The sequence below is a fragment of the Triticum urartu genome, chromosome 1 (genome assembly GCF_003073215.2).
Source record: "Triticum urartu cultivar G1812 chromosome 1, Tu2.1, whole genome shotgun sequence".
NCBI lineage: Eukaryota > Viridiplantae > Streptophyta > Magnoliopsida > Poales > Poaceae > Triticum > Triticum urartu.
Genome location: NC_053022.1, coordinates 526,606,344 through 526,632,982, shown reverse-complemented (window position 1 = coordinate 526,632,982; position 26,639 = coordinate 526,606,344). Strand labels below are relative to the sequence as shown.

The 26,639-nt window shown below is 44.0% G+C and overlaps 1 protein-coding gene across 3 annotated transcripts; it reads left to right on the top strand.

The window, feature by feature from the left end:
- The first annotated feature begins 21,250 nt into the window (after window positions 1-21,250).
- LOC125525748 (26S proteasome non-ATPase regulatory subunit 1 homolog A-like) lies at window positions 21,251-26,570 on the top strand. Of its 3 annotated transcripts, XM_048690767.1 has the most exons (13): window positions 21,283-21,562; window positions 22,180-22,243; window positions 22,337-22,442; window positions 22,568-22,679; window positions 22,775-22,943; window positions 23,097-23,231; window positions 23,318-23,646; window positions 23,735-23,870; window positions 23,961-24,209; window positions 24,288-24,508; window positions 24,621-24,879; window positions 25,069-25,836; window positions 26,067-26,570. In XM_048690767.1, the coding sequence occupies exons 1-13, from the start codon at window positions 21,417-21,419 to the stop codon at window positions 26,370-26,372; spliced, it is 3,000 nt and encodes a 999-aa protein (XP_048546724.1). In that variant the 5' UTR covers window positions 21,283-21,416; the 3' UTR covers window positions 26,373-26,570. The 3 variants fall into 3 exon arrangements, with proteins under 3 accessions (XP_048546719.1, XP_048546724.1, XP_048546733.1); XM_048690762.1 differs by having other exon boundaries at window positions 21,251-21,562; window positions 23,961-24,508; XM_048690776.1 differs by lacking the exons at window positions 21,283-21,562; window positions 22,180-22,243 and having other exon boundaries at window positions 22,336-22,442; window positions 22,568-22,690.
- Window positions 26,571-26,639: the final 69 nt, after the last annotated feature.

Genomic DNA, 26,639 nt, shown 5'->3' with positions numbered 1-26,639 from the left:
AAAATTCTGCAAATGAATGCAGACTATGAGAACAAGGGATTCTCCCACGGACATGTACCTGTGACAGCATTAAGGTGCGAGGGAAGGGGAAGAGGTCATATGCATTCTCAGAAGATTTTGAAGATAAATGTTTAGAAGACATTGACCTCATCGTGCGAAGACATTCACTCATAGATAAGGAGTTGGTTCCAGATTTGTACGAATCCAGGATCAGTACAAGTGAGGAATCTAACTACTTTGTGAAGCATAAGTGAATATACTAGGCATGTTATGAGATGCAGTATGAAAGAGATCCAACTTGTGTGAATAGAAACTGCTTGTGGTAGAAAGTGATAAAGCTATAGGATCAAAGGGGCCGTAAAAAGGAGGTTTTATTTACCACACGAAGAACTGCTAGACGGAGTGGAGAGGAGGCCGAGCAGTTCGATCTCCGTGCCCTAACTTGGCGACGGAGGACACCTAGCGACGGGGAGAGAAACGATGTCCGCGGTCGGCGTGAAGACGGCGTCGGAGAGGTTGCGGCAGCGAAGCTTCGTCGCCGGCGTCGTCGAGGGCTAGCGGTGGCGCTAGGGTTCGTGCGAGAGTGGAAGAAGAGATAATGACTTGTGAGGTGTGTATTTATAGGTACAGGGGCGGCACTGCGTTATTACACAGGTGCCCCTGGCGATTCACATCTGAGGAACACGTGGCCATCATGCAGCATATGGGGTTTGTTCCACGTCCCACGCACGCCTGGATTGTCGGGTGGTCGTTCCCACTTCTCCGGGTTTCAGGGTGAAGGATGAGCATTGAAAGGACTTAATGGTTTGTCTCTGTATCTTCTGCTGACAAGGACGCAGAGAAGACATTCGACAGTTTCAATAGAATGCATATGATTTTGGAGAGATAGAGTTTGAGATAGAAAGCATAGAGAGGTTAGGGTCCGATCACATTCACTTAGTTAAAAGATTCAACAAGAAGACATAGCTATAAGTGAATGCTGTAGAGGACAGAACACTAGTATATATATATATAATCAACATAGTGAAGATAATCATGAAGATATGTTGAGATTGAAGCCAAACCAAATGTGAAGACATAGCAAATGTAACGCCATGAGTGAAACACTTCAAACAGAACATTTGGTGGTGGCGTTACCCACCGTATAGGAAGTATTAGACCCAGACACGGCGCACAATTATCGTGGTGCTCCGAAGTCAAATTCCACATTAATGTATTCACACTTAGAATGTATGTCTTCATTGATTGAAGATATACTTTACTTCGTGTGTTGCACATCTAAGTCATCAACATGCATAGTGTTAGGATGTGTGCCTGATCACAGGACATTTGAGGATTAAGATATTTAGCTCACACCGTAACTTGCAAAATCTTTTCTCATCCAAGGGCTTGTGAAGATATTGCCAATTGCTCTTCAGTGTTGACGTGTATGATATCAAAGTCTTCCTTCACAACATGATCTCTGAGAAAGTGATGACGAATTTCAATGTGCTTTGTCTTCGAGTGCTGAACTGGGTTGTTGGCAATCTTGATGGCGCTTTCGTTGTCGCAGTAGAGTGGCACTTGCTTCAGATGAATGCCATAGTCCTTGAGTGTTTGCTTCATCCATAGAAGCTGAGCGCAGCAAGATCCAGCAGCAATGTATTCAGATTCAGCAGTGGAGAGAGATACACAGTTCTGCTTCTTTGAAGACAAACATACAAGTGATCGTCCCAGAAAGTGACATGTGCCTGATGTAGACTTGCGATCACCTTGTCACCAGCATAATCAGCATCCGAGAATCCAACAGATCAAACTCTGAGCCCTTTGAGAATCCAACCAGATCAAACTCTGAGCCCTTTGGATACCATAATCCTAGAGTTGGGGTGTGAGCCAAATATCGAAGAATTCGCTTCACAGCTAAGTGATGCGACTCCTTTGGTGCCGCTTGGAATCGAGCACACATGCAAACACTAAGCATAATATCAGGCCTAGATGCACATAGATAAAGCAAAGAACCAATCATGGAGCGGTATACCTTTTGATCCAACTCTTTACCATTGTCGTCAGGACCCAGATGATGCTTGGCTGGCATTGGCGTCGTGAAGCCTTTGCAGTCTTGCATACCGAACTTCTTCAGGCAATATTTGAGATACTTCTCTTGAGATATGAAGATACCGTTGCGTTGCTGTCGTATTTGGAGACCGAGGAAGAACTTCAGCTCTCCCATCATGGACATCTGATATTGCTCTTGCATCATATATCCAAACTCTTCACTGTACTTCTAATTGGTGCAGCCGAAGATAATGTCATCCACATATATTTGGCACACAAATAGTTCACCATCATATGCCTTCGTGAAGAGAGTGGGGTCTAGGGAACCAGGTATGAAGCCTTTGCTCTTCAGGAAGTACTTGAGTGTGTCATACCAGGCCAGAGGGGCTTGTTTGAGGCCATACAGTGCCTTGTTGAGCTTGTATACCATGTCAGGATGTTTCGGATCTTCAAAGCCAGGCGGTTGTGCAACATACACTTCTTCTTCAATCTTGCCATTGAGAAAGGCACTCTTCACATCCATTTGATATAGAAGTATGTTATGATGATTTGCATAGGCCAGCAGTATGCGTATGGCTTCAAGTCGAGCCACAGGAGCAAATGTTTCATCGAAGTCAATGCCTTCCACTTGAGTATATCCTTGAGCAACGAGACGAGCTTTGTTTCTGACAACTTGACCATGCTCATCTTGCTTGTTGCGGTATATCCATTTGGTGCCTATTATGTTGTGCTTCCGAGGATCAGGACGCTTAACCAGTTCCCATACATTATTCAGCTCAAACTGTTGAAGCTCTTCTTGCATAGCTTGAATCCATTCAGGTTCCATGAAGACTTCTTCAACTTTCTTGGGTTCTGTTATTGAGACGAATGCGAAGTGCCCACAAAAATTTGCCAGCTGAGTTGCCCTTGATCGAGTGAGCGGACCGGGTGCATTGATGCTGTCAATTATTCTTTCAATCTGCACTTCATTGGCAACACGAGGATGTACAGGGCGAAGGTTTTGCTCTTGCTGATCATTGTCATTGTTAGTGGGATTGTCTTCAGGCTGAGCATTGTCTTCAGGTTGATCAGGTGCGGAGATGATAAGTTCCTCTTCAGGTTGAGCTTCAGAGGGTATGATTTCTCTGGTTCCCATAAGCTTGATTGATTCGTTGGATGGAACTTCATCTAGCATATTTGGGAGGTGCTCTCTTTGTGAACTGTTAGTCTCATCAAACCGCACATCCACTGTTTTAACCACTTTATAATGAAAGAGATTGAAGACTCTGTAGGAGTGCGAATCCTTTCATATCCAAGCATAAAACCCTCATGTGCTTTTGGTGCAAATTTTGAAGTGTGATGTGGATCCTTGATCCAGCACCTGGCGCCAAATACTCTGAAGTAACTGACATTTGGCTTCTTGCCAGTAAGGAGCTCATAAGATGTCTTGTTCAGAAGCTTGTGAAGATAAACATGATTGATTGTATGGCATGCAGTATCAATGGCTTCAGGCCAGAATTTTCTTGGAGTCTTGTATTCATCAAGCATCGTTCGGGCCATCTCAATGAGTGTTCTGTTCTTGCGTTCCACGACGCCATTCTGCTGTGGCGTGTACGGGGCTGAGAATTCATGTGTGATGCCCAAGGTATCAAGATATGTATCAAGGCCAGTGTTCTTGAATTCAGTGTCATTGTCACTTCTGATGTGCTTTATCTTGGCGCCATAGTTGTTCATTGCTCGATTGGCGAAGCGTCTGAAGACATCCTGCACTTCAGTCTTATAGAGGATTATGTGCACCCAAGTATATCTAGAATAATCATCAACAATAACAAAGCCATAGAGGCAAGCAGTAGTAGTAAGAGTTGAGTAATGAGTGGGACCGAAAAGATCCATGTGGAGCAGTTCGAAGGGTCGAGTGGTTGTCATGATTGTCTTCGAGGGATGTTTGGCCCTCGTCATCTTTCCTGCTTCACAGGCACCGCATAAGTGATCTTTCTTGAACTTGACGCCCTCGATGCCTATGACATGCTTCTTCTTTGCAAGGGTGTGGAGGTTCCTCATGCCAGCATGCCCTAGCCTCTGATGCCAGAGCCAGCATTCTGAAGCCTTTGCTAGAATACATACGGCAAGTTGTGGTCCTGCCGAAAAATCTACCACGTACAAATCATCTTTCCGATACCCTTCAAACACTAGAGACTTGTCAGATTCCATTAGTACAAGGCAGCGATATTTTCCAAATATTACGATCATGTTCAAATCGCAAAGCATTGAGACAGACATTAAGTTGGAGCCAAGGGATTCAACAAGCATCACTTTATCCATGTGTTGATCCTTTGAGATTGCAACTCTACCTAGACCCAATACCTTACTTTTACCAGTGTCAGCAAATGTGATGTGACTCTTGTCGGATGGACGTAATGTTGAGTCCATAAGAAGGCTTCTTTTGCCAGTCATGTGGTTGGTACACCCACTATCAATAATCCATTCTGAAGACACTGGTGTCGTACCCTACAGTGCAGTTAGGGGGATAGGCTTCACGAAGAGAATTGTGAAGCAAAAACATTTGACGAACCAGTGGGTTATGAAAGCTTAGATCCAGATTAGGACTGATAGGGAGAGTAGCAAGCGATTCAGGAACAAAGTACATAGTAAGTGAAGGAAATATGCCCTAGAGGCAATAATAAAGTTATTATTTATTTCCTTATTTCATGATAAATGTTTATTATTCATGCTAGAATTGTATTAACCGGAAACATAATACATGTGTGAATACATAGACAAACAAAGTGTCACTAGTATGCCTCTACTTGACTAGCTCGTTAATCGAAGATGGTTATGTTTCCTAACCATAGACATGTGTTGTCATTTGATTAACGGGATCACATCATTAGGAGAATGATGTGATTGACATGACCCATTCCATTAGCTTAGCACCCGATCGTTTAGTATGTTGCTATTGCTTTCTTCATGACTTGTACATGTTCCTATGACTATGAGATTATGCAACTCCCGTTTGCCGGAGGAACACTTTGTGTGCTACCAAACGTCACAACGTAACTGGGTGATTATAAAGGAGCTCTAACAGGTGTCTCCAAAGGTACATGTTGGGTTGGCGTATTTCGAGATTAGGATTTGTCACTCCGATTGTCGGAGAGGTATCCCTGGGCCCTCTCGGTAATGCACATCACATAAGCCTTGCAAGCATTGCAACTAATGAGTTAGTTGCGAGATGATGTATTACGGAACGAGTAAAGAGACTTGCCGGTAACGAGATTGAACTAGGTATTGAGATACCGACGATCGAATCTCGGGCAAGTAACATACCGATGACAAAGGGAACAACGTATGTTGTTATGCGGTCTGACCGATAAAGATCTTCGTAGAATATGTAGGAAGCCAATATGAGCATCCAGGTTCCGCTATTGGTTATTGACCGGAGACGTGTCTCGGTCATGTCTACATAGTTCTCGAACCCGTAGGGTCCGCACGCTTTAATGTTCGATGACAGTTATTATGAGTTTATGTAGTTTTGATGTACCGAAGGTTTCGGAGTCCCGGATGTGATCATGGACATGACGAGGAGTCTCGAAATGGTCGAGACATAAAGATCGATATATTGGAAGCCTATATTTGGATATCGGAATCGTTACGGATGAAATCGGGATTTTACCGGAGTACCGGGGGGTTAACGGAACCCCCCCCCGGGGGGGGGGGGGGGGTTATTAGGCCTACATGGGCCCTAAGGGAGAAGAGGAAAGGAGACAAGAGGTGGCCGTGCGCCCCTCCCCTCCCTAGTCCGAATAGGACAAGGAGAGGGGGCGGCGCCCCCCCTTTCCTTTCCCTCTTCCTCCTCTTTCCCACTTCTCCTTCTCCAACTAGGAAAGAAGGGAGTCCTACTCTCGGTGGGAGTAGGACTCCCCCTTGGCGCGCCCTCCTTGGCCGGCCGCCCCCTTCCCTTGGCTCCTTTATATACGGGGGCAGGGGGGCACCCTAGAACACACAAGTTGATCTTCGTGATCGTTCCTTAGCCGTGTGCGGTGCCCCCTCCACCATATTCCACCTTGGTCATATTGTAGCGGTGCTTAGGCGAAGCCCTGCGACGGTTGAACATCAAGATCGTCACCACGCTGTCGTGCTGACGGAACTCCTCCCCGAAGCTTTACTGGATCGGAGCCCGGGGAGCGTCACCGAGCTGAACGTGTGCCAAGAACTCGGAGGTGCCGGAGTAACGGTGCTTGGATCGGTTGGATCGGGAAGACGTACGACTACTTCCTCTACGTTGCGTCAACACTTCCGCTTCGGTCTACAAGGGTACGTAGACAACACTCTCCCCTCTCGTTGCTATGCATCACCATGATCTTGCATGTGCGTAGGAATTTTTTTGAAATTACTACGTTCCCCAACAGTGGTATCAGAGCCAAGTTTTATGGTTTGATGTTATATGCACGAGTAGAACACAAGTGAGTTGTGGGCGATATAAGTCATACTGCTTACCAGCATGTCATACTTTGGTTCGGCGGTATTGTTGGATGAAGCGGCCCGGACCGACATTACGCGTACGCTTAAGCGAGACTGGTTCTACCGTCGTGCTTTGCACACAGGTGGCTGGCGGGTGTCAGTTTCTCCCACTTTAGTTGAACCGAGTGTGGCTATGCTCGGTCCTTGCGAAGGTTAAAACAGCACCAACTTGACAAACTATCGTTGTGGTTTTGATGCATAGGTAAGATTGGTTCTTGCTTAAGCCCATAGCAGCCACGTAAAACTTGCAACAAACAAAGTAGAGGACGTCTAACTTGTTTTTGCAGGGCATGTTGTGATGTGATATGGTCAGGGCATGATGCTAAATTTTATTGTATGAGATGATCATGTTTTGTAACCAAGTTATCGGCAACTGGCAGGAGCCATATGGTTGTCGCTTTATTGTATGCAATGCAATCGCCCTGTAACGCTTTACTTTATCACTAAGCGGTAGCGATAGTCGTAGAAGCATAAGATTGGCGAGACGACAACGATGCTACGATGGAGATCAAGGTGTCGCGCCGGTGACGATTGTGATCATGACGGTGCTTCGGAGATGGAGATCACAAGCACAAGATGATGATGGCCATATCATATCACTTATATTGATTGCATGTGATGTTTATCTTTTATGCATCTTATCTTGCTTTGATTGACGGTAGCATTATAAGATGATCTCTCACTAAATTTCAAGATAAAAAGTGTTCTCCCTGAGTATGCACCATTGCCAAAGTTCGTCGTGCCCAGACACCACGTGATGATCGGGTGTGATAAGCTCTACGTCCATCTACAACGGGTGCAAGCCAGTTTTGCACACGCAGAATACTCAGGTTAAACTTGACGAGCCTAGCATATGCAAATATGGCCTCGGAACACTGAGACCGAAAGGTCGAGCGTGAATCATATAGTAGATATGATCAACATAGCGATGTTCACCAATGAAACTACTCCATCTCACGTGATGATCGGACATGGTTTAGTTGATTTGGATCACGTAATCACTTAGAGGATTAGAGGGATGTCTATCTAAGTGGGAGTTCTTTAAAATATGAGTAATTGAACCTAAATTTATCATGAACTTAGTCCTGGTAGTATTAGCATATCTATGTTGTAGATCAATAGCTCGCGTTGTTGCTTCCCTTTATTTTTGATATGTTCCTAGAGAAAATTGTGTTGAAAGATGTTAGTAGCAATGATGCGGATTGGATCCGTGATCTGAGGTTTATCCTCATTGCTGCACAGAAGAATTATGTCCTTGATGCACCGCTAGGTGACAGACCTATTGCAGGAGCAGATGCAGACGTTATGAACGTTTGGCTAGCTAAATATGATGACTACTTGATAGTTTAGTGCACCATGCTTAACGGCTTAGAATCGGGACTTCAAAGACGTTTTGAACGTCATGGACCATATGAGATGTTCCAGGAGTTGAAGTTAATATTTCAAGCAAATACCTGAGTTGAGAGATATGAAGTCTCCAACAAGTTCTATAGCTAAAAGATGGAGAAGAATCGCTCAACTAGTGAGCATGTGCTCAGATTGTCTGGGTACTACAATCGCTTGAATCAAGTGGGAGTTAATCTTCCAGATAAGATAGTGATTGACAGAATTCTCTAGTCACCATCACCAAGTTAGTAGAACTTCGTGATGAACTATAATATGCAAGGGATAACAGAAACGATTCCCAAGCTTTTCGTGATGCTGAAATTGACGAAGGTAGAAATCAAGAAAAACATCAAGTGTTGATGGTTGACGAAACCACTAGTTTCAAGAAAAGAGCAAAGGGAAGAAGGGGAACTTCAAGAAGAACGGCAAGCAAGTTGCTGCTCAAGTGAAGAAGCCCAAGTCTGGTTCTAAGCCTGAGACTAAGTGCTTCTACTGCAAAGGGACTGGTCACTGGAAGCGGAACTACCCCAAGTGATTGGCGGATAAGAAGGATGGCAAAGTGAGCAAAGGTATATTTGATATACATGTTATTGATGTGTGCTTTACTAGTGTTTATAGCAACCCCTCAGTATTTGATACTAGTTCAGTTGCTAAGATTAGTAACTCGAAACGGGAGTTGCAAAATAAACAGAGACTAGTTAAGGGTGAAGTGACGATGTGTGTTGGAAGTGGTTCCAAGATTGATATGATCATCATCACACACTCCCTATACTTTCGGGATTAGTGTTGAACCTGAATAAGTGTTATTTAGTGTTTGCGTTGAGCATGAATATGATTTGATCATGTTTATGGTAATATGGTTATTCATTTAAGTAAGAGAATAAATTGTTGTTCTGTTTACATGAATAAAACCTTATATGGTTACACACCCAATGAAAATAGTTCGTTGGATCTCGATCGTAGTGATACACATATTCATAATATTGAAACCAAAAGATACAAAGTTAATAATGATAGTGCAACTTATTTGTGGCACTGCCGTTTAGGTCATATTGGTGTAAAGCGCATGAAGAAAATCCATGCTGATGGGTTTTTGGAATCACTTGATTATGAATCAGTTGATGCTTGCGAACCATGCCTCATGGGCAAGATGACTAAGACTCCGTTCTCCGGAACAATGGAGCGAGCAACAGATTTGTTGGAAATCATACATACTGATGTATGTGGTCCGATGAATATTGAGGCTCGTGGCAGGTATCATTATTTTCTGATCTTCACAGATGATTTGAGCAGATATGAGTATATCTACTTGACGAAACACAAGTCTGAAACATTTGAAAAGTTCGAAGAATTTCAGAGTGAAGTGGAGAATCATCATAAAAAAAATAGAAGTTTCTATGATATGATCGCAGAAGGAAAATATTTGAGTTACAAGTTTGGCCTTCAGTTAAAACAATGTGAACTAGTTTCACTACTCACGCCACCTGGAACACCACAGTGTAATGGTGTGTCTGAACGTCGTAACCGTACTTTATTAGATATGGTGCGATCTATGATGTCTCTTATTGATTTACCACTATCGTTTTGGGGTTATGCATTAGAGACAACTACATTCACGTTAAATAGGGCACCATCTAAATCCGTTGAGACGACGCCGTATGAACTATGGTTTGGCAAGAAACCTAAGCTGTCGTTTCTTAAAGTTTGGGACTGCGATGCTTATGTGAAAAAGTTTCAACATGATAAGCTCGAACCCAAATCGGAGAAGTAAATCTTCATAGGTTACCCAAAAGAAAATGTTGGGTACACCTTCTATCACAGATCCGAAGGCAAGTTATTCATTGCTGAGAATGGATCCTTTCTAGAGAAGGAGTTTCTCACGAAAGAAGTGAGTGGGCGGAAAGTAGAAAACTTGATAAGGTAATTGTACCTTCTCCCTTATTGGAAAGTAGTTCATCACAGAAATATGTTCTTGTGACTACTACACCAATTAGTGAGGAAGCTAATGATGATAATCATGTAACTTCAGATCAAGTTACTACCGAATCTCGTAGGTAAACCAAGAGTGAGATCCGCACAAGAGTGGTACGGTAATCCTGTTCTGGAAGTCATGTTACTAGACCATGACGAACCTACGAACTATGAGGAAGCGATGATGAGCCCAGATTCCGCGAAATGGTTTGAGACCATGAAATCTGAGATATGATCCATGTATGAGAACAAAGTATGGACTTTGATGGATTTGCCCGTTGATCGGCAATCCATAGAAAATAAATGGATCTTCAGAGGAAGACGGACGCTGATAGTAGTGTTACTATCTACAAAGCTAGAATTGTCGAAAAAGGTTTTCGACAAGTTCAAGGTGTTGACTACGATGAGAGTTTCTCACTCGTACCTATGCTTAAGTCTGTCCGAATCATGTTAGCAATTGCCACATTTTATGAAATCTGGCAAATGGATAAACAAAACTTCATTCCTTAATGGATTTATTAAATAATAGTTGTATACGATGCAACTAGAAGGTTTTGTCAATCCTAAAGGTGTTAACTAAATATACAAGCTCCATCGATCCATCTATGGACTGGTGCAAGCATCTCGGAGTTGGAATATACTCTTTGATAAGTTGATCAAAGCATATAGTTTTATACAGACTTGCGGTGAAGCCTATATTTACAAGAAAGTGAGTGGGAGCACTACAACATTTCTGATAAGTATATGTATGACATATTGTTGATCGGAGATGATGTAGAATTATTCTGCAAAGCATAAAGGAATGTTTGAAAAGAGTTTTTTCAAAGAAAGACCTCGGTGAAGCTGCTTACATATTGAGCATCAAGATCTATAGAGATAGATCAAGACGCTTGATAAGTTTTTCAATGAGTACATACCTTGACAAGATTTTGAAGTAGTTCAAAATGGAACAGTCAAAGAAGGAGTTCTTGCCTGTGTTGCAAGGTGTGAAGTTGAGTAAGACTCAAAACCCGACCACGGCAGAATATAGAGAGAGAATGAAAGTCATTCCCTATGCCTCAGCCATAGGTTCTATAAAGTATGCCATGCTGTGTACCAGACCTATTGTATACCCTGCCCTGAGTTTGGCAAGGGAGTACAATAGTGATCTAGGAGTAGATCACTGGACATTGGTCAAAATTATCCTTAGTGGAATAAGGATATGTTTCTCGATTATGGACATGAAAAAAAGGTTCGTCGTAAAGGGTTACGTCGATGCAAGTTTTGACACTGATCCAGATGACTCTAAGTCTTAATCTGGATACATATTGAAAGTGGGAGCAATTAGCCAGAGTAGCTCCGTGCAGAGCATTGTTGACATAGAAATTTGCAAAATACATATGGATCTGAATGTGGCAGACCCGTTGACTAAACTTCTCTCACAAGCAAAACATGATCACACCTTAGTACTCTTTGGGTGTTAATCACATAGCGATGTGAACTAAATTATTGACTCTAGTAAACCCTTTTGAGTGTTAATCACATGATGATGTGAACTATTGGTGTTAAATCACATAGCAATGTGAACTAGATTATTGACTCTAGTGCAAGTGGGAGACTGAAGGAAATATGCCCTAGAGGCAATAATAAAGTTATTATTTATTTCCTTATTTCATGATAAATGTTTATTATTCATGATAGAATTGTATTAACCGGAAACATAATACATGTGTGAATACATAGACAAACAAAGTGTCACTAGTATGCCTCTACTTGACTAGCTCGTTAATCGAAGATGGTTATGTTTCCTAACCATAGACATGTGTTGTCATTTGATTAACGGGATCACATCATTAGGAGAATGATGTGATTGACATGACCCATTCCATTAGCTTAGCACCCGATCGTTTAGTATGTTGCTATTGCTTTCTTCATGACTTATACATGTTCCTATGACTATGAGATTATGCAACTCCCGTTTGCCGGAGGAACACTTTGTGTGCTACCAAACGTCACATGTAACTGGGTGATTATAAAGGAGCTCTACAGGTGTCTCCAAAGGTACATGTTGGGTTGGCGTATTTCGAGATTAGGATTTGTCACTCCGATTGTCGGACATGTATCTCTGGGCCCTCTCGGTAATGCACATCACATAAGCCTTGCAAGCATTGCAACTAATGAGTTAGTTGCGAGATGATGTATTACGAAACGAGTAAAGAGACTTTCCGGTAACGAGATTGAACTAGGTATTAAGATACCGACGATCGAATCTCGGGCAAGTAACATACCGATGACAAAGGGAACAATGTATGTTGTTATGCGGTCTGACCGATAAAGATCTTCGTAGAATATGTAGGAACCAATATGAGCATCCAGGTTCCGCTATTGGTTATTGACCGGAGACGTGTCTCGGTCATGTCTACATTGTTCTCGAACCGTAGGGTCCGCACGCTTAATGTTACGATGACAGTTTCATTATGAGTTTATGTATTTTGATGTACCGAAGGTTGTTCGGAGTCCCAGATGTGATCATGGACATGATGAGGAGTCTCGAAATGGTCGAGACATAAAGATCGATATATTGGAAGCCTATATTTGGATATCGGAATCGTTACGGATGAAATCGGGATTTTACCGGAGTACCGGGGGGTTAACGGAACCCCCCCCCGGGGGGGGGGGGGGGGTTATTAGGCCTACATGGGCCCTAAGGGAGAAGAGGAAAGGAGACAAGAGGTGGCCGCGCGCCCCTCCCCTCCCTAGTCCGAATAGGACAAGGAGAGGGGGGCGGCGCCCCCCCTTTCCTTTCCCTCTTCATCCTCTTTCCCACTTCTCCTTCTCCAACTAGGAAAGAAGGGAGTCCTACTCTCGGTGGGAGTAGGACTCCCCCTTGGCGCGCCCTCCTTGGCCGGCCGCCCCCTTCCCTTGGCTCCTTTATATATGGGGGCAGGGGGCACCCTAGAACACACAAGTTGATCTTCGTGATCGTTCCTTAGCCGTGTGCGGTGCCCCCCCCCCCCCCCCCCCTTTCCCCCCCGCCTCCCGGGGGGGGGGCCCCCCCCCCCCCCACCATATTCCACCTTGGTCATATTGTAGCGGTGCTTAGGCGAAGTCCTGCGACGGTTGAACATCAAGATCGTCACCACGCCGTCGTGCTGACGGAACTCCTCCCCGAAGCTTTGCTGGATCGGAGCCCGGGGAGCGTCACCGAGCTGAACGTGTGCCAAGAACTCGGAGGTGCCGGAGTAACGGTGCTTGGATCGGTTGGATCGGGAAGACGTACGACTACTTCCTCTACGTTGCGTCAACACTTCCGCTTCGGTCTACAAGGGTACGTAGACAACACTCTCCCCTCTCGTTGCTATGCATCACCATGATCTTGCGTGTGCGTAGGAATTTTTTTGAAATTACTACGTTCCCCAACAGTAAGACCATTCGGGCATTTGATCTTGCGCCCTACAAGATGTTTAAGGTCCCCAGCAATAGCGTCAGACGATTTTGGTTTTTTGCTGGAGACCTTTCCCTGCAAAAGAGAGTTAAGCTTTCTTAGCCAGCCACATCTTCAAGGGTGGCTTAGAAGCAATAAGTCTAAGTGCAGCGTCTGAGAACTTTGGCTTTGGAGCCCTAGCAAAAAGTCTTGCAGGCGGACAATAGTACTCATAAGAATAAGCAGAATAGTTCTTGGTCTTATGAACATGGCGGTTTGATGAACCACGCTCATATTCATAGGCCTGAGTATGGTTTCCCTGCAAAACATTTGCGTTAGTGCGAATCAGGTGAGTCCTCTGTCTGTATGACGCCTTTGGACCGTATGAAGCCTGTGGTCTGAGGTTTGTCTTCTTCACGTGTGGTGTCATGATGACATTCACAAGAAGATTCTCCAGACACTTTTTTGGAACCCAGATCTTCTTCATAGGCGGTCCATTCCTGCAGTTAGTACCAATATACCTGGCAAACACTTCACCATTCTAATTCTTAAACAGTTTATAGTTTGCATCAAAGGATTCATCAATGACAATGGGGTTTGCACAAGAGAAGCCAGATAGATTGGATAGATCTGCTGAAGATTCCTTTGCAGCAACCCATGTGGTTTTGGGGTACTGCTCAGGTTTCCAGTAAGAGCCATCAGCATTCATTTTCCTTACGAACCCAACACCCTCTTTCCTCGGGTTTCGGTTCAAGATCTGCTTTTTGAGGACATCACATAGTGTCTGATGCCCTTTAAGACTTTTGTACATCCCTGTTTCAAGCAATGTCTTCAACCTAGCATTCTCATCAGCAATAGCAGTGGAATCCTCAGCAGAGGGGTTAGTTCCCACATCAACAGTTGAAGATATTGCAACAGTAGCAGCAGTAGAACATTCAGCAACAGTAGTAGCATTATCACGCTCAATGCACTTAAGACATGGTGGTTCAAATCCTTCCTGAGCGGAGCTGATCTGTTCGGCGCGAAGTGACTCGTTTTCCTTTTGAAGATCTTCATGAGCCGCTCTCAATTTCTCAAGATCTTCCTTTCTTTGAAGATAATCATAGGAAAGCTTTTCATGAGTTGTTGAGAGCATTTCATGACGACTTTCAAGTTCCTCATACTTAACGTGAAGATTTTTTATGTCTTTAATTAAGGACTCAGATCGAGTCATTTCAGCGCCTAACAGATCATCGCTTTTGTCTAACAGTTTTTGAATATGTTCCATGGCTTTCTATTGTTCAGTTGCAATTTTAGCAAGTGTTTTCTAGCTGGGTTTTGAACCACAATCAGAGTCATCGTCACTGGATGTTTGATAGTGAGTAGTGCGTGTGTTTACCTTGGCACCGCGTGCCATGAAGCAGTAGGTAGGAGCGGAGTAGTCCTTGTCATTTGCATCGGTGTCTGTGATGAGGTCATTGTCTTCAGTGTTGAAGATGGACTTGGCAACGTATGTTGTAGCCAGACTTGCGACGCCAGAATCGGACTCCTCCTCAGACTCCACCTCCGCCTCCTCAGAAGCGGACTCCTCCTCTGAATCCATTTCCTTGCCAACAAACGCACGTGCCTTGCCAGATGAGCTCTTCTTGTGTGATGAAGACTTTGAAGAAGACTTGGAAGAAGACTTTGAGTATTTCTTCTTCTTCTTGTCGTTAGAGTCATATTCCTTGCTCTTCTTCTTCTTTTTGTTCTCATTGTCCCACTAAGGACACTCACAGATGAAGTGGCCAGGTTTCTTGCACTTGTGACATGTTTTCTTCTTGTAGTCATGAGTAGAAGCTTCATCATTCCTTGAGCTTGATCGTGAAGACTTTCTGAAACCTTTCTTCTTGCTGAATTTTTGGAACTTCTTCACAAGCATAGAAGTTCCCTTCCAATGTCTTCAGGATCATCAGAACTGCTGTCAGATTCTTCTTCAGATGAGGAGACAGCTTTTGCCTTCAAGGCACGAGTTCGCCCATAGTTAGGACCGTAGATATCTCTTTTCTCAGAAAGCTGAAACTCATGTGTGTTGAGCCTCTCAAGTATGTCAGACGGATCGAGTGTCTTGAAATCAGGACGTTCTTGAATCATCAGGGCTAGGGTGTCAAATGAACTGTCAAGTGATCTCAGTAGTGTCTTGATGACTTCATGCTTGGTGATCTCAGTAGTGCCAAGGGCTTGAAGCTCATTCGTGATGTCAGTGAGTCGATCAAATGTGAGCTGGACATTCTCATTGTCATTTTTCTTGAAGCGGTTGAAGAGGTTGCGAAGGACACTGATTCTCTGATCTCTCTGGGTTGATACACCTTCGTTGACCTTGGAGAGCCAGTCCCAGACTAGCTTAGATGTTTCCAAAGCACTCACGCGGCCATACTGTCTTTGGTCAGATGACCACAGATGATATTCTTCGCTGTAGAGTCTAGTTGAACGAACTTCTTGACGTCAGCAGCAGTGACACCTTCTCCAGCCTTAGGAACGCCGTTCTTGACGACATACCATAGGTCGACGTCAATGGCTTCAAGATGCATGCGCATCTTATTCTTCCAGTAGGGATATTCAGTTCCATCGAAGACGGGGCACACAGCGGAGACTTTGATTATCCCTGCAGGTGGTTAAACCGAATCACACAGAACAAGGGAGTACCTTGCTCTGATACCAATTGAAAATGCGTTATATCAACTAGAGGGGGGGTGAATAGGCGATTTTTATGAAAGTCTTCAAAACGTGGAAGTTATGAAGACAAACTATAGAAATAAACCTATTACCATGCAGCGGAAGGTAGACTACACTAGGCAAACCATAGTCAAGTATTCAATGGAGTGAAAGCACAATGACTAATAGCAGCAATGTAGTAAGGATCAGGTAGGAAGATATTATGAAGCCAAACAGAACACGCAGTCACTCAGTGAAGATAAAAGATAGTGCAATCATACAATGACTTCACAAGGACCAACAGTAAGTAAAGGGAAGGAAAGGATGAAACCAGTGACACATTGAAGACAATGATTTGTTGGACCAGTTCCAGTTGCTGTGACAACTGTACGTCTGGTTAGGGCGGCTAGGTATTTAAACCTGAGGACACACAGTCCCGGACACCCAGTCCTGAACACGCAGCTCAGGACACCCAGTCCTCACCGTATTCCCCTTGAGCTAAGGTCACACAGACCTCGCCCAATCACTCTGGTAAGTCTTCAAGGTAGACTCCCAAACCTTCACAGACTTCGTTCACCGGCGATCCACAATGTCTCTTGGATGCTCAGAACGCGACGCTTAACCGGCTGGAGGATTCACAATCCTCAAGTGTAATAAGTCTTCAGATCACACAGACAAGAAGACTTAAGTGATGCCTAATTCTATTTGGCTCTGGGTGGTTAGGGCTTTATCCTCGCGAGGAATTCTCTCTCAAAGGCTTCGAGGTGGGTTGCTCTCAAACGACAAAAGCCGTATACTAACTCTGAGCAGCCAACCATTTTTGGTTGTAGGGGGTGGGCTATTTATAGCCACTAGGCAACCCGACCTGATTTGTCCGAAATGACCCTGGGTCACTAAGGAACTGACACGTGTTCCAACGGTCAGATTTCAAACTCACACGGCAACTTTACTTGGGCTACAAGCAAAGCTGACTTGTCCGACTCTGGACAAGATTCGCTCTCATAGTCTTCACTCGAAGACATAGGTTTTGGTTAAGCATCACTTCAGTCATTCTGACTGGTTCTCTTGGACCCCACTTAACAGTACGGTGGTTCCTATGACTCAACAAAGAAGAAGAAAAAGAACTACGAAAGATCTAAGTCTTCGAGCTCCATAGGCTTCATGCAATGTCTTCTCTTGTCATAGTCTTCAATGTGAATATCTTCATATACCACCTTTGACATCAATGTCTTCATACATTTTTAGGGGTCATCTCTGGTAGGAAAACCGAATCAATGAGGGACTTCTACCTGTGTTATCCTGCAATTCTCACAAACACATTAGTCCCTCAACTAGGTTTGTCGTCAATACTCCAAAACCAATTAGGGGTGGCACTAGATGCACTTACAAAGACTTTATTCACGTGTACGCTGTCTGTTGTGGGCTTTATTCAGTTAAAGCCGGACGCTCCTGGTGTCTTTGTTCTAAAAAAAGTAAGGATGAGGACGAGGAGGAGGTGTCAATTCCTTATGCATGGAATCAGGGCCTCTCAACCGCAGCCGGCCTGACCATGAATCGATGGAAGTCCATGAGTCTGCATGGGTATATCATTAGAACTAAGTCCAAATAGGCGCTATTTATGCCATAAAGAAACAACTGAAGAATGAAGTGACATAGTGGAGTGGGCTATGTCGGTGCATAGGGTTTTCACACACACACACATATATCAAGTCAAACAAACTTATAACTTTGAAATGTGCTTAAAATGGTTCTCGACAAGGTGCACGACCACAGGCCCAAGTGAAACGTGCACTGGGTTGTCACCAATATTGTTCCATATAATTATGTGAGGAAAACATTCTAGTTGATCATCCAAACCTGAATTCAACTCTCATAACACAACTCATCTATAAATGAGATAGTGGAGAAGAAAGACATGGAAGCGAAACACACCAAAATGCGGTGAAAGCAAGATATAACTATGAAATTTGTTATGTGAAGGCAAGAGGGTGGGAAGGAACATGGGAGGACGAGTGAGATGTCAGGAAGAAAAAGCGTGTGAGAGGTGACGGCTGGAAGGGAATGGGCAGAAGAGGGATGACGAGAAGGGAAAGAGCAGGAGATGGATGGTGGGAAGGAAAAGGACGTGAGAGGGAATGATGAAGGGCAATTGAAAAAAAAGACTTCTTCCTCAACAGAAAGGAAGAGCAACTCTTGTTCGCCCTAAGAATGGCATGCAACTTCGTTGGGCAGTTTACACGAAGAGATGGGCCTAGAAGCCCTCTTCAATCTAACAATGACGGAAGAGATGATTTTCGTCCGGAGCCGCAACGAAGAGCCCGTCTTTGGCCCATATGTGGACGGAAACGTTCTCTTTGACCAAGGTGCGAACGAAAACTGGCTCTTCTGCCTGGCCGCGAACGAAGTTGACAAACACATTCAAGCTAGAGACCTCCTTCGTAGCGCTTGTGCGCCAATTAAGCAAACGGTGCTCGCGCAAGAGAGCGTTGTGGGTTGGCCAAACAAACCTGTGGTCACCACACCCATGGGTGAGCGAGTGGCTGAGCGAGTTGATGGTTTGACTGGTCCACCTTTTGGCAGATTGGCCATTGACTTAGACCCTTGACCATTGACTTTTTTTTTGAAAAGTTCATGTGATTTTAAAAATTGCAGCATTCGAAAAAAATATTCATGGGTTTTTAAAAAGTTAACAAATTTGAAAAGTTTAATAAATTTAGGGAAGACTGTGAATTTGGAAAAACTTTGAAATTTGAAAAAAATCATGAATTTGTTTTTTTGTGAATTTGGGAAAATATTCATGAATTTGAAAACATTCGAATTTGGAAAAGATATTTGTTTTTTCACAAATTTGGACAAAATTTGCGAATTTAAAATAAATCATGAATTTGGAAAAGAAATTTTCATGAAAATAAAAATGAATAATGAAGGAAAAATGAAGACAAAACTTGAAAGAAAAAATAACAAAACCAGCAAAAAAGAGACAGGAAAAAACAAAAAAGAACCGGCCAAAAAAAACAACTAGAAACCGCATACCGGTACAGTATGAAGTGGGCTGACCTGTATCGGTCGGGGGTGTCTGCGCACCGAGCACGATTTGGCGTCGGACTAGTCTGACTCCCTATCCTAGTCGACCATCGCGCCGTCCTTTGTATTCGCCCGTACCTTCACACGCCGGCGTACATCGTCTCGCGTGCTCATCGTCCGCAACCGAACTCGCGACGCCACACACCCGCACCGAGCTGAACATTTTTACTACTTTATAACTAAACTAGTAATAATGTACGTGCAATGCACGTTTATATTAGGTAGGATATTAGTTGCATGTTATATTAGGTAAGATATATCTGTTGTATGTTGGTATTTGGTAAGATATCAATTACTTTTTCGCAGGAATGATAGGATATTAATTACATGGCAGATTTCAAGGGACAACGTTTTTATAACCAATGGCAGTGGTGGGTAATTAGAGCGTTAAACGCGTTTGATGCTCAACATTGGAGCGATTTGAACCGCTGGATAAAATGATTTGACGATCGAGATGGTTTGAATCTGTCCATTTAGGTCTTTTTATATTGGTATAGATAAATGCACCTAAGCATGGTCTTGAATGGTAGGCTTAAATAATATTTAAAATAAAAGTCATGTTAATTTTTACTCTCGAGATATTTCCTCGTACAGAACTTAGGCAATATGGAAGCTCCACCTAGACCACATAAAGATGCAAACTAAACAAAATTACGCCCTTCATTGACCCGGTGGGGTGTATGAACCCGACCAAGGTAGCCAGTCGTCTAATTATAATGAGATTGATCCACCTGGGTCACAACCAGTGGATGTTAGCCATCCCGATGTAGAGTCAAATTATGTGTTACACATTTTCATTGGTCATGAAGTAGGGTTGAGCAGTCAATCAATAGTAATTTGTGGTAGTGGTTCGTCTAATGGGAATGTGAAAGGGAAGGAAATGCACAGAGTGATGGAAGAGAAAGATGAGGATAGATTAGCGGGTGATATAGATTCTGGTAATTTTGAAGAAGATGAAGGTGAGGGAAGGCTAATCAGAGGACGATGGAGGACAAGTTTGGGGCATTCATAATCAACAAGTAGGGGAGGAGTTTAATAGAATTAGCGAGGCAAGAGAACGAGTGGAAAGGAACAAAGGAGGAGGAGTGAGATGTCGGGAAGAAAAAGCACAGGAGAGGTGATGGCGGGAAGAAAAAGGGCGGGGGAGGGATGTCGGGAAGGGAAAGGGTGGAAAGGAAAAGGGCGTGAGAGGGAATGATGAGGGCAATTAGAAAAAAAACTTTTCATCCACAACAAAACAAAGAGCAACTTTTCATCCGCCCTAAGAACGACATGCAACTTTGTTGGCGGTTTACGTGAAGAGGTGGACCTAAAAGCCCTCTTCGGTCTAACATTGACTGAAGAGATGATTTTCGCCCGGAGCCGCAACAAAGAGCCCATCTTTGGCCCATGCTTGGACGAAAGCGTCGTCTTCACCCAGGTGCAAACGAAAACTGACTCTTTCACCTAATCGCGAATGAAGTCAACAAACGTAGTAGGACTATAGACCTCCTCGTCAGCACCTGCTGCCCTAGTTAAGCAAACGATGCTCGCGTGAGAGGGATTGTGGGCCGGCCCAACAAACTGGTGCTCACCACATGGCACGGGTGAGCGAATGGCTGAGCGGGTTGATGGTTTGACTGGTTCACATTTCGCTAAGTTGACCTTTGACTTAGACTGTTGACCATTTTCTTTTTCGAGAAAGTTCATGTGCTCTCAAAAAGCATAGAATAAAAAAAATGTTCACGGGTTTTGAAAAAACTTAACAAAATTGAAAAACTTCATGAATTTGAAAAATATGCAAGAATTTAAAACATTTAATGAATTTGGATAAGAGTTCATGAATTTTAAAAAAGTTAATGAATTTGAATTTTTTTACTTAAAAAACAAAATTTGAAAAAGTCACGAATTTCAGAAAAAATTGCAAATTTTGGTAAAAGATTAGATAATTTGGAAAAAGTTGATGAATTTGGTCAAAATTTCTGAATCTAAAAAAATCACTAATTTTAAAAAGAAAAGTTCACGAAAATTAAAATGAAGAAAAATAAAAAGGAAAATAAATAGAAAACAGAAAAGTTAAAAAAAATGAACAAACGGCAGCAGAAAACGGACAGAAAACACACAAAAGAAACCGGCCAGGCCACTCCTACACCAGTGCTAAGTGGGCCAGCCCGTTTCGTTAAGGAGCGCAGAAGGATTTGGCGTCGGACTGGTCGCCCGACTCCCTATCCTAGTCGACCGACCCATCGCGCCGTCCTGCCCTTATATTCGCCCGCAACGCCGGCGTACCTCGTCTCGCGTGCTCGTCCGCAAGCCAACTCACGACGCGCCCCGCACCCAACCGAACCACAGACCCGTCGCGCACCCCGACCTCTTCGCCGACGCGGCCATGGCGGCGGCGACGGTGAGCTCGGCGGGCGGGATCCTCGCCATGCTCCACGAGCCGGCGGAGGAGCTCAAGCTGCACGCGCTCGCCAGCCTCAACTCCGTCGTCCACCTCTTCTACCCGGAGATCTCCACCAGCATCCCCGCCATGTGAGCCCCTCCCCCTCTCTCGTATCTATCCTTCCCGCGATACCTAGTTGCCGCCGCCGCCTCTCGGCCGGCGCCCTAGATGCCGGCCGGCTGACGAGGATTCGGTAGGAGACAAGTTTCCCTAGATGATGTTTCCGTCCCGCGATTCGTTTGCTTGGCCTCGTCCGATCCGAGTGCGCGGATGTGCCCTCCCTGAGGGATACACAGAGTTCGACTTCGAAGCGAATTCACAAAACGATGGTACTGTATTTGGTAGCAATCGTAAAAATTTCAACTCTTTGCACTTTGATAGATATAACTGACAGTTGTAGGAGTGAGGTGTCAACTGAGGAGGGGAGACAATTCAGAAAGCTTTCAACTTTCAGTTTGGTGCAAGTTGTTTTACGAGTTTGATTCGCTCGGTTGCTTATAATCAGTTGTAATGCTTGCCCTGTGCTAAGAAACATCTTTGACAGACTGACAATTGAACTGTTACTTGCAAAGTTGCAATAGTTTAGGATGACATGTTTTGAAGTCAATCTATTGTTTGTTACCGAAGTTCAGATTATAAATTTCTTGTCTGAATTTCCAAGGAAGCAAATCAATAATTTGTTTCCATCATATCCTTTTGCCTGCAGCGAGAGCATGTATGAAGACGACGAATTTGACCAGAGACAGCTTGCTGCACTAGTTGTCTCTAAGGTAGGATCTCATGTTATTTTATACCTTTTCTAGAAGCGGCGTATTTTGCATTGCTTATATTAATGATGACTGCTGCGTATCATTATCATGTAGGTGTTTTACTACTTGTGCGAGTTAAATGATGCACTGTCATATGCACTTGGTGCTGGACCTCTGTTTGATGTTTCTGAGGATTCAGATTATGCTCAGGCTCTTTTAGGTGGAGGACTTGTCTTTATTTCTCAATCATTCTAGTTGTCTTAACTCTTAATTATGGGACGGAGGGAGTATTTCACATGAATTTCTTTTGCTCATAGTGTTGAATTGGTGGTTCTTTTGTTTCAGCCAAAGCATTAGATGAATATGCGAGTTTCAAGACAAGAGCTTCTAAAGCTATGGAGGAAGAAGAGAATGTGGATCCTAGACTAGAGACCATAGTGGAGAGGATGTTGGAGAGGTATGATGCAGGTATCCTCTTAATAAACCTACCATTTGCACATATCCTCTTATTTATCAGATGGAGTATTCAGCTAATGTTACTGTTTGCTGCAGGTGTATTCTTGACGGGAAATACCAACAGGCCATGGGTATGGCTGTTGAATGCAGGAGACTGGATAAGCTGGAGGGAGCAATTGCTCGGTGTGCTAATATTCACGGGGCTCTTTCATATTGCATCAACCTTTCTCATCAATATGTTAGTCACCGTGAATATCGTTCTGAGGTAGGGGCATTTTATATATCCTAATTTTTTTATGTTAAAAATTTATTTGGCAGTATGGTTGGTTTATTAAGTTAAAAGCAAGTAGTATTAGTTTAGAGTAATCAAAAAATAACATTCTTTATGTGTTGATCTAATCATTCATTTTATTGCCAGGTTCTTCGCTGTCTTGTTAAAATATACCAGACTTTGCCGCATCCAGATTATCTGAGCATCTGCCAGTGCCTTATGGTTCTGGGCGAGCCTGAAACTGTTGCGGATATATTGGACACACTACTTTCTGGAAGCCAGGTATATGTTTGTTCTTTACTCTGCCCACCACACTACTTACATTGTGGTCTCTGTTGCTTACTTGAGATATTGTGTTCATTATGCAGGATGATGCTCTCATTGCATACCAAATTGCTTTTGATCTAGTGGAAAATGAAAATCAGGCCTTCCTTCTGAATGTGGGGAATCGCCTGGACTCACAGACTCCTGGTCAGCCAGCTTTACCTGTTGATCAGACTGTTAACGCGGGTGCAACTAGCACAGAACCAGCGGGTGATGTTCAGATGGGAGATGGCACAACTACTTCAAACAGAAATGCTCACCCAGTGGATCCAAATGAGGCAGCGCATGCTGATAGGCTTGCAAAACTTAAAGCGATACTATCAGGGGAGAAGTCTATTCAGCTTACGCTGCAGTTTTTGTATAGCCACAACAGGTACACTTACTATGTCCTAAACGTTGAACCTTGGTCTCTTGCAACTTTTATATCTGACATCACCTTGATGGATTTGTTTCTTTCGTAGGTCTGATCTTCTAATTCTGAAGACAATAAAGCAGGCTGTGGAAACGAGTGGCAATGTTTTCCATAGTGCAACTATTTGTTCCAATGCGATCATGCATGCAGGAACAACTGTAGATACCTTCTTAAGAGAGAATCTGGTAAAATAAATAAAAAATCCGGTTGTTTTGTTGCCATGCAGTGTTTATTTTTTCGCCCCTGTAATGTCTCATTTTGGTATTGTCTTTTAGGAATGGTTAAGCAAGGCAACCAATTGGGCTAAATTTAGTGCAACAGCTGGACTGGGTGTCATTCATAGAGGCCACCTTCAGCAAGGTCGGGCTTTGATGGCCCCGTACCTACCTCAAAATGGTGCAGTTGGTGGTGGCAGTCCATATTCAGAAGGTGGTGCCCTCTATGCTTTAGGTTTGATTCATGCCAACCATGGCGAAGGAATCAAACAATTCCTCCGTGAAAGCCTTCGCAACACAAGTGCAGAGGTGACATTTTGTTCCTTGTCCTTCTCGCGTAATGCTAATTATGTTGTGACTTTTCTTAATCAAAACCGTATTATACAGGTCATCCAGCATGGTGCCTGTTTGGGACTTGGGCTTGCATCTCTTGGGACAGCAGATGAGGAAGTGTTTGAGGACATAAAGAATGTCCTTTACACAGACAGTGCAGTAGCTGGTGAAGCAGCTGGTATTGGCATGGGTTTGCTCATGGTTGGGACAGCCAGTGAGAAGGCCGGTGAGATGCTTGCTTATGCACATGATACACAGCATGAAAAGATTATCAGGTCAGTGCTGTTCAATAATTGTTGCGATATTTCTGAAGATGCATCTAGCTCATGTTTCTGACATCTCTCTCTCTCTCTCTCTCTCTCTCTCTCTCTCTCTCTCTCTCCGCAGGGGTTTGGCACTTGGCATCGCATTGACAATGTATGGCAGGGAGGAGGAAGCTGACACCTTGATCGAACAAATGACTAGAGATCAAGATCCCATACTACGTTACGGTGGTATGTACGCATTGGCTCTAGCGTACAGAGGAACTGCAAATAACAAAGCCATCCATCAGCTGCTGCATTTTGCTGTATCGGACGTCAGTGATGATGTTCGTAGGACTGCAGTTATGGGTCTTGGATTTGTTCTATACAACGAACCTGAGCAGGTCTGCCCTCTATTCAATTTTATTCCAAGGAACAACATAGACCTGCTGTTCATTATGCATTTATGCTGCTGCATCTCTTTGCCATCTAATAGAAAAAAAATGCTAAAATAAAAAATCGTCAATAGCTTTGATCCACACCTTGTCAATAGCTTTGATCCACAACTTACATCTTCTGTTCTGATCATGCAGACTCCAAGAATTGTGTCCCTGCTCTCTGAATCGTACAACCCACACGTTCGTTATGGTGCAGCTCTAGCTGTTGGGATATCCTGTGCAGGCACAGGGTTAAGTGATGCCATTTCTTTGTTGGAGCCTCTCACATCGGACGTTGTTGACTTTGTACGCCAGGGGGCTCTAATTGCTATGGCAATGGTCATGATCCAGACCAATGAGTCCTTTGATTCTCGTGTTGGAACATTTAGGCGTCAGTTGGAGAAGATCATTCTTGACAAGCACGAGGACACCATGAGCAAAATGGGCGCCATCCTTGCTTCCGGCATTCTAGATGCCGGTGGCAGGAACGTCACAATCAAACTTCGCTCGAGGAACAAGCATGACAAGCTCACTGCTGTGATTGGCCTCGCTGTTTTCACCCAGTTCTGGCACTGGTATCCTCTCCTATACTTCATCAGCCTGGCCTTCTCGCCAACGGCCATCATCGGTCTCAACTCGAATCTGGAAGTGCCGAAGTTTGAATTTATGTCGCATGCTAAGCCGTCCCTCTTTGAGTATCCGAAGCCGACAACCGAGCAGACTACAACTTCAGCTGTTGAGCTGCCCACGGCCATTTTGTCAACCTATGCCAAGGCAAAATCTAGGGCGAAGAAGGATGCAGAAAGCAAAGCTGCTGCTAACCAGGAGAAGACAGCAGCAGAAGCAGAAAGCAAAGCTAACCAGGAGAAAACAACGGAAGATGCTTCTGGTTCTACTTCTGGCAAGGCAGCTGATGCAATGCAGGTAAGAATAAAACCTCACTGTATCTGCTTGGCTTCAACTTTTTCCCATCACGGCAGAATTTTGCAAACTTTGGTAGGTTCAGGCCATAATTAATTAAACCATATGCTAGTCAACTAGACATCACAGCACAGTTGAGCATAGCTAGCCCTTAGCTGCTCAGTAATGAACCAACCCCAGTCAGTATGTGGCCTCATTTGGATTGACCGGTCTCTCTCAATCTTTGTTCCCAGGTGGACAGCACTGCAGAGAAGAAGGCCGCAGAGCCAGAACCGGCCTTCCAGATCCTGTCGAACCCAGCCCGCGTCGTCCCCATGCAGGAGAAGTTCATCAAGTTCATCGAGGGCAGCCGATACGTCCCCGTGAGGCCCGCCCCCTGCGGCGGGTTCATCCTCCTACAAGACACGCAGCCCAGCGAGGCCGAGGAGCTCGTTGTGCTCACCGACGCCCCTGCGACAGGGCAGCCGGTGTCGGGTGCCTCTGCCATGGCTGTTGACGACGAGCCCCAGCCGCCCCAACCTTTTGAGTACCTGTCCTGATTCGTGATCTGGGAGAGAATCGCCTGTATTTACATTTCTTATTCCCCTTTTCCAGTGTATTGTGTGGGAATTTGTTGTTTGTCGGAAACTGTGTAGAATCATGGCTTCATCAGAAGTTGAGAATTTAGCTGGAATGAGAATCGCCTGTATATAAGTTTCTCCTCGAGGTGTTGATAGTTATTTCTCCTTTCAAAAATATTAGTCTCAATTCTCAAAGTTATACTATTTCACTGGTAAATTTTGTGCAAAAGATCTTCCCATCAGCTC

Coding starts and splice junctions, on each gene's coding strand:
- LOC125525748 (XM_048690762.1), top strand. CDS start 21,417: ATGGCGGCGGCGACGGTGAGCTCGGCGGGCGGGATCCTCGCCATGCTC. Junction 21,563..22,179: donor TCCACCAGCATCCCCGCCAT/GTGAGCCCCTCC, acceptor TTTTGCCTGCAG/CGAGAGCATGTATGAAGACG. Junction 24,880..25,068: donor TATACAACGAACCTGAGCAG/GTCTGCCCTCTA, acceptor CTGATCATGCAG/ACTCCAAGAATTGTGTCCCT.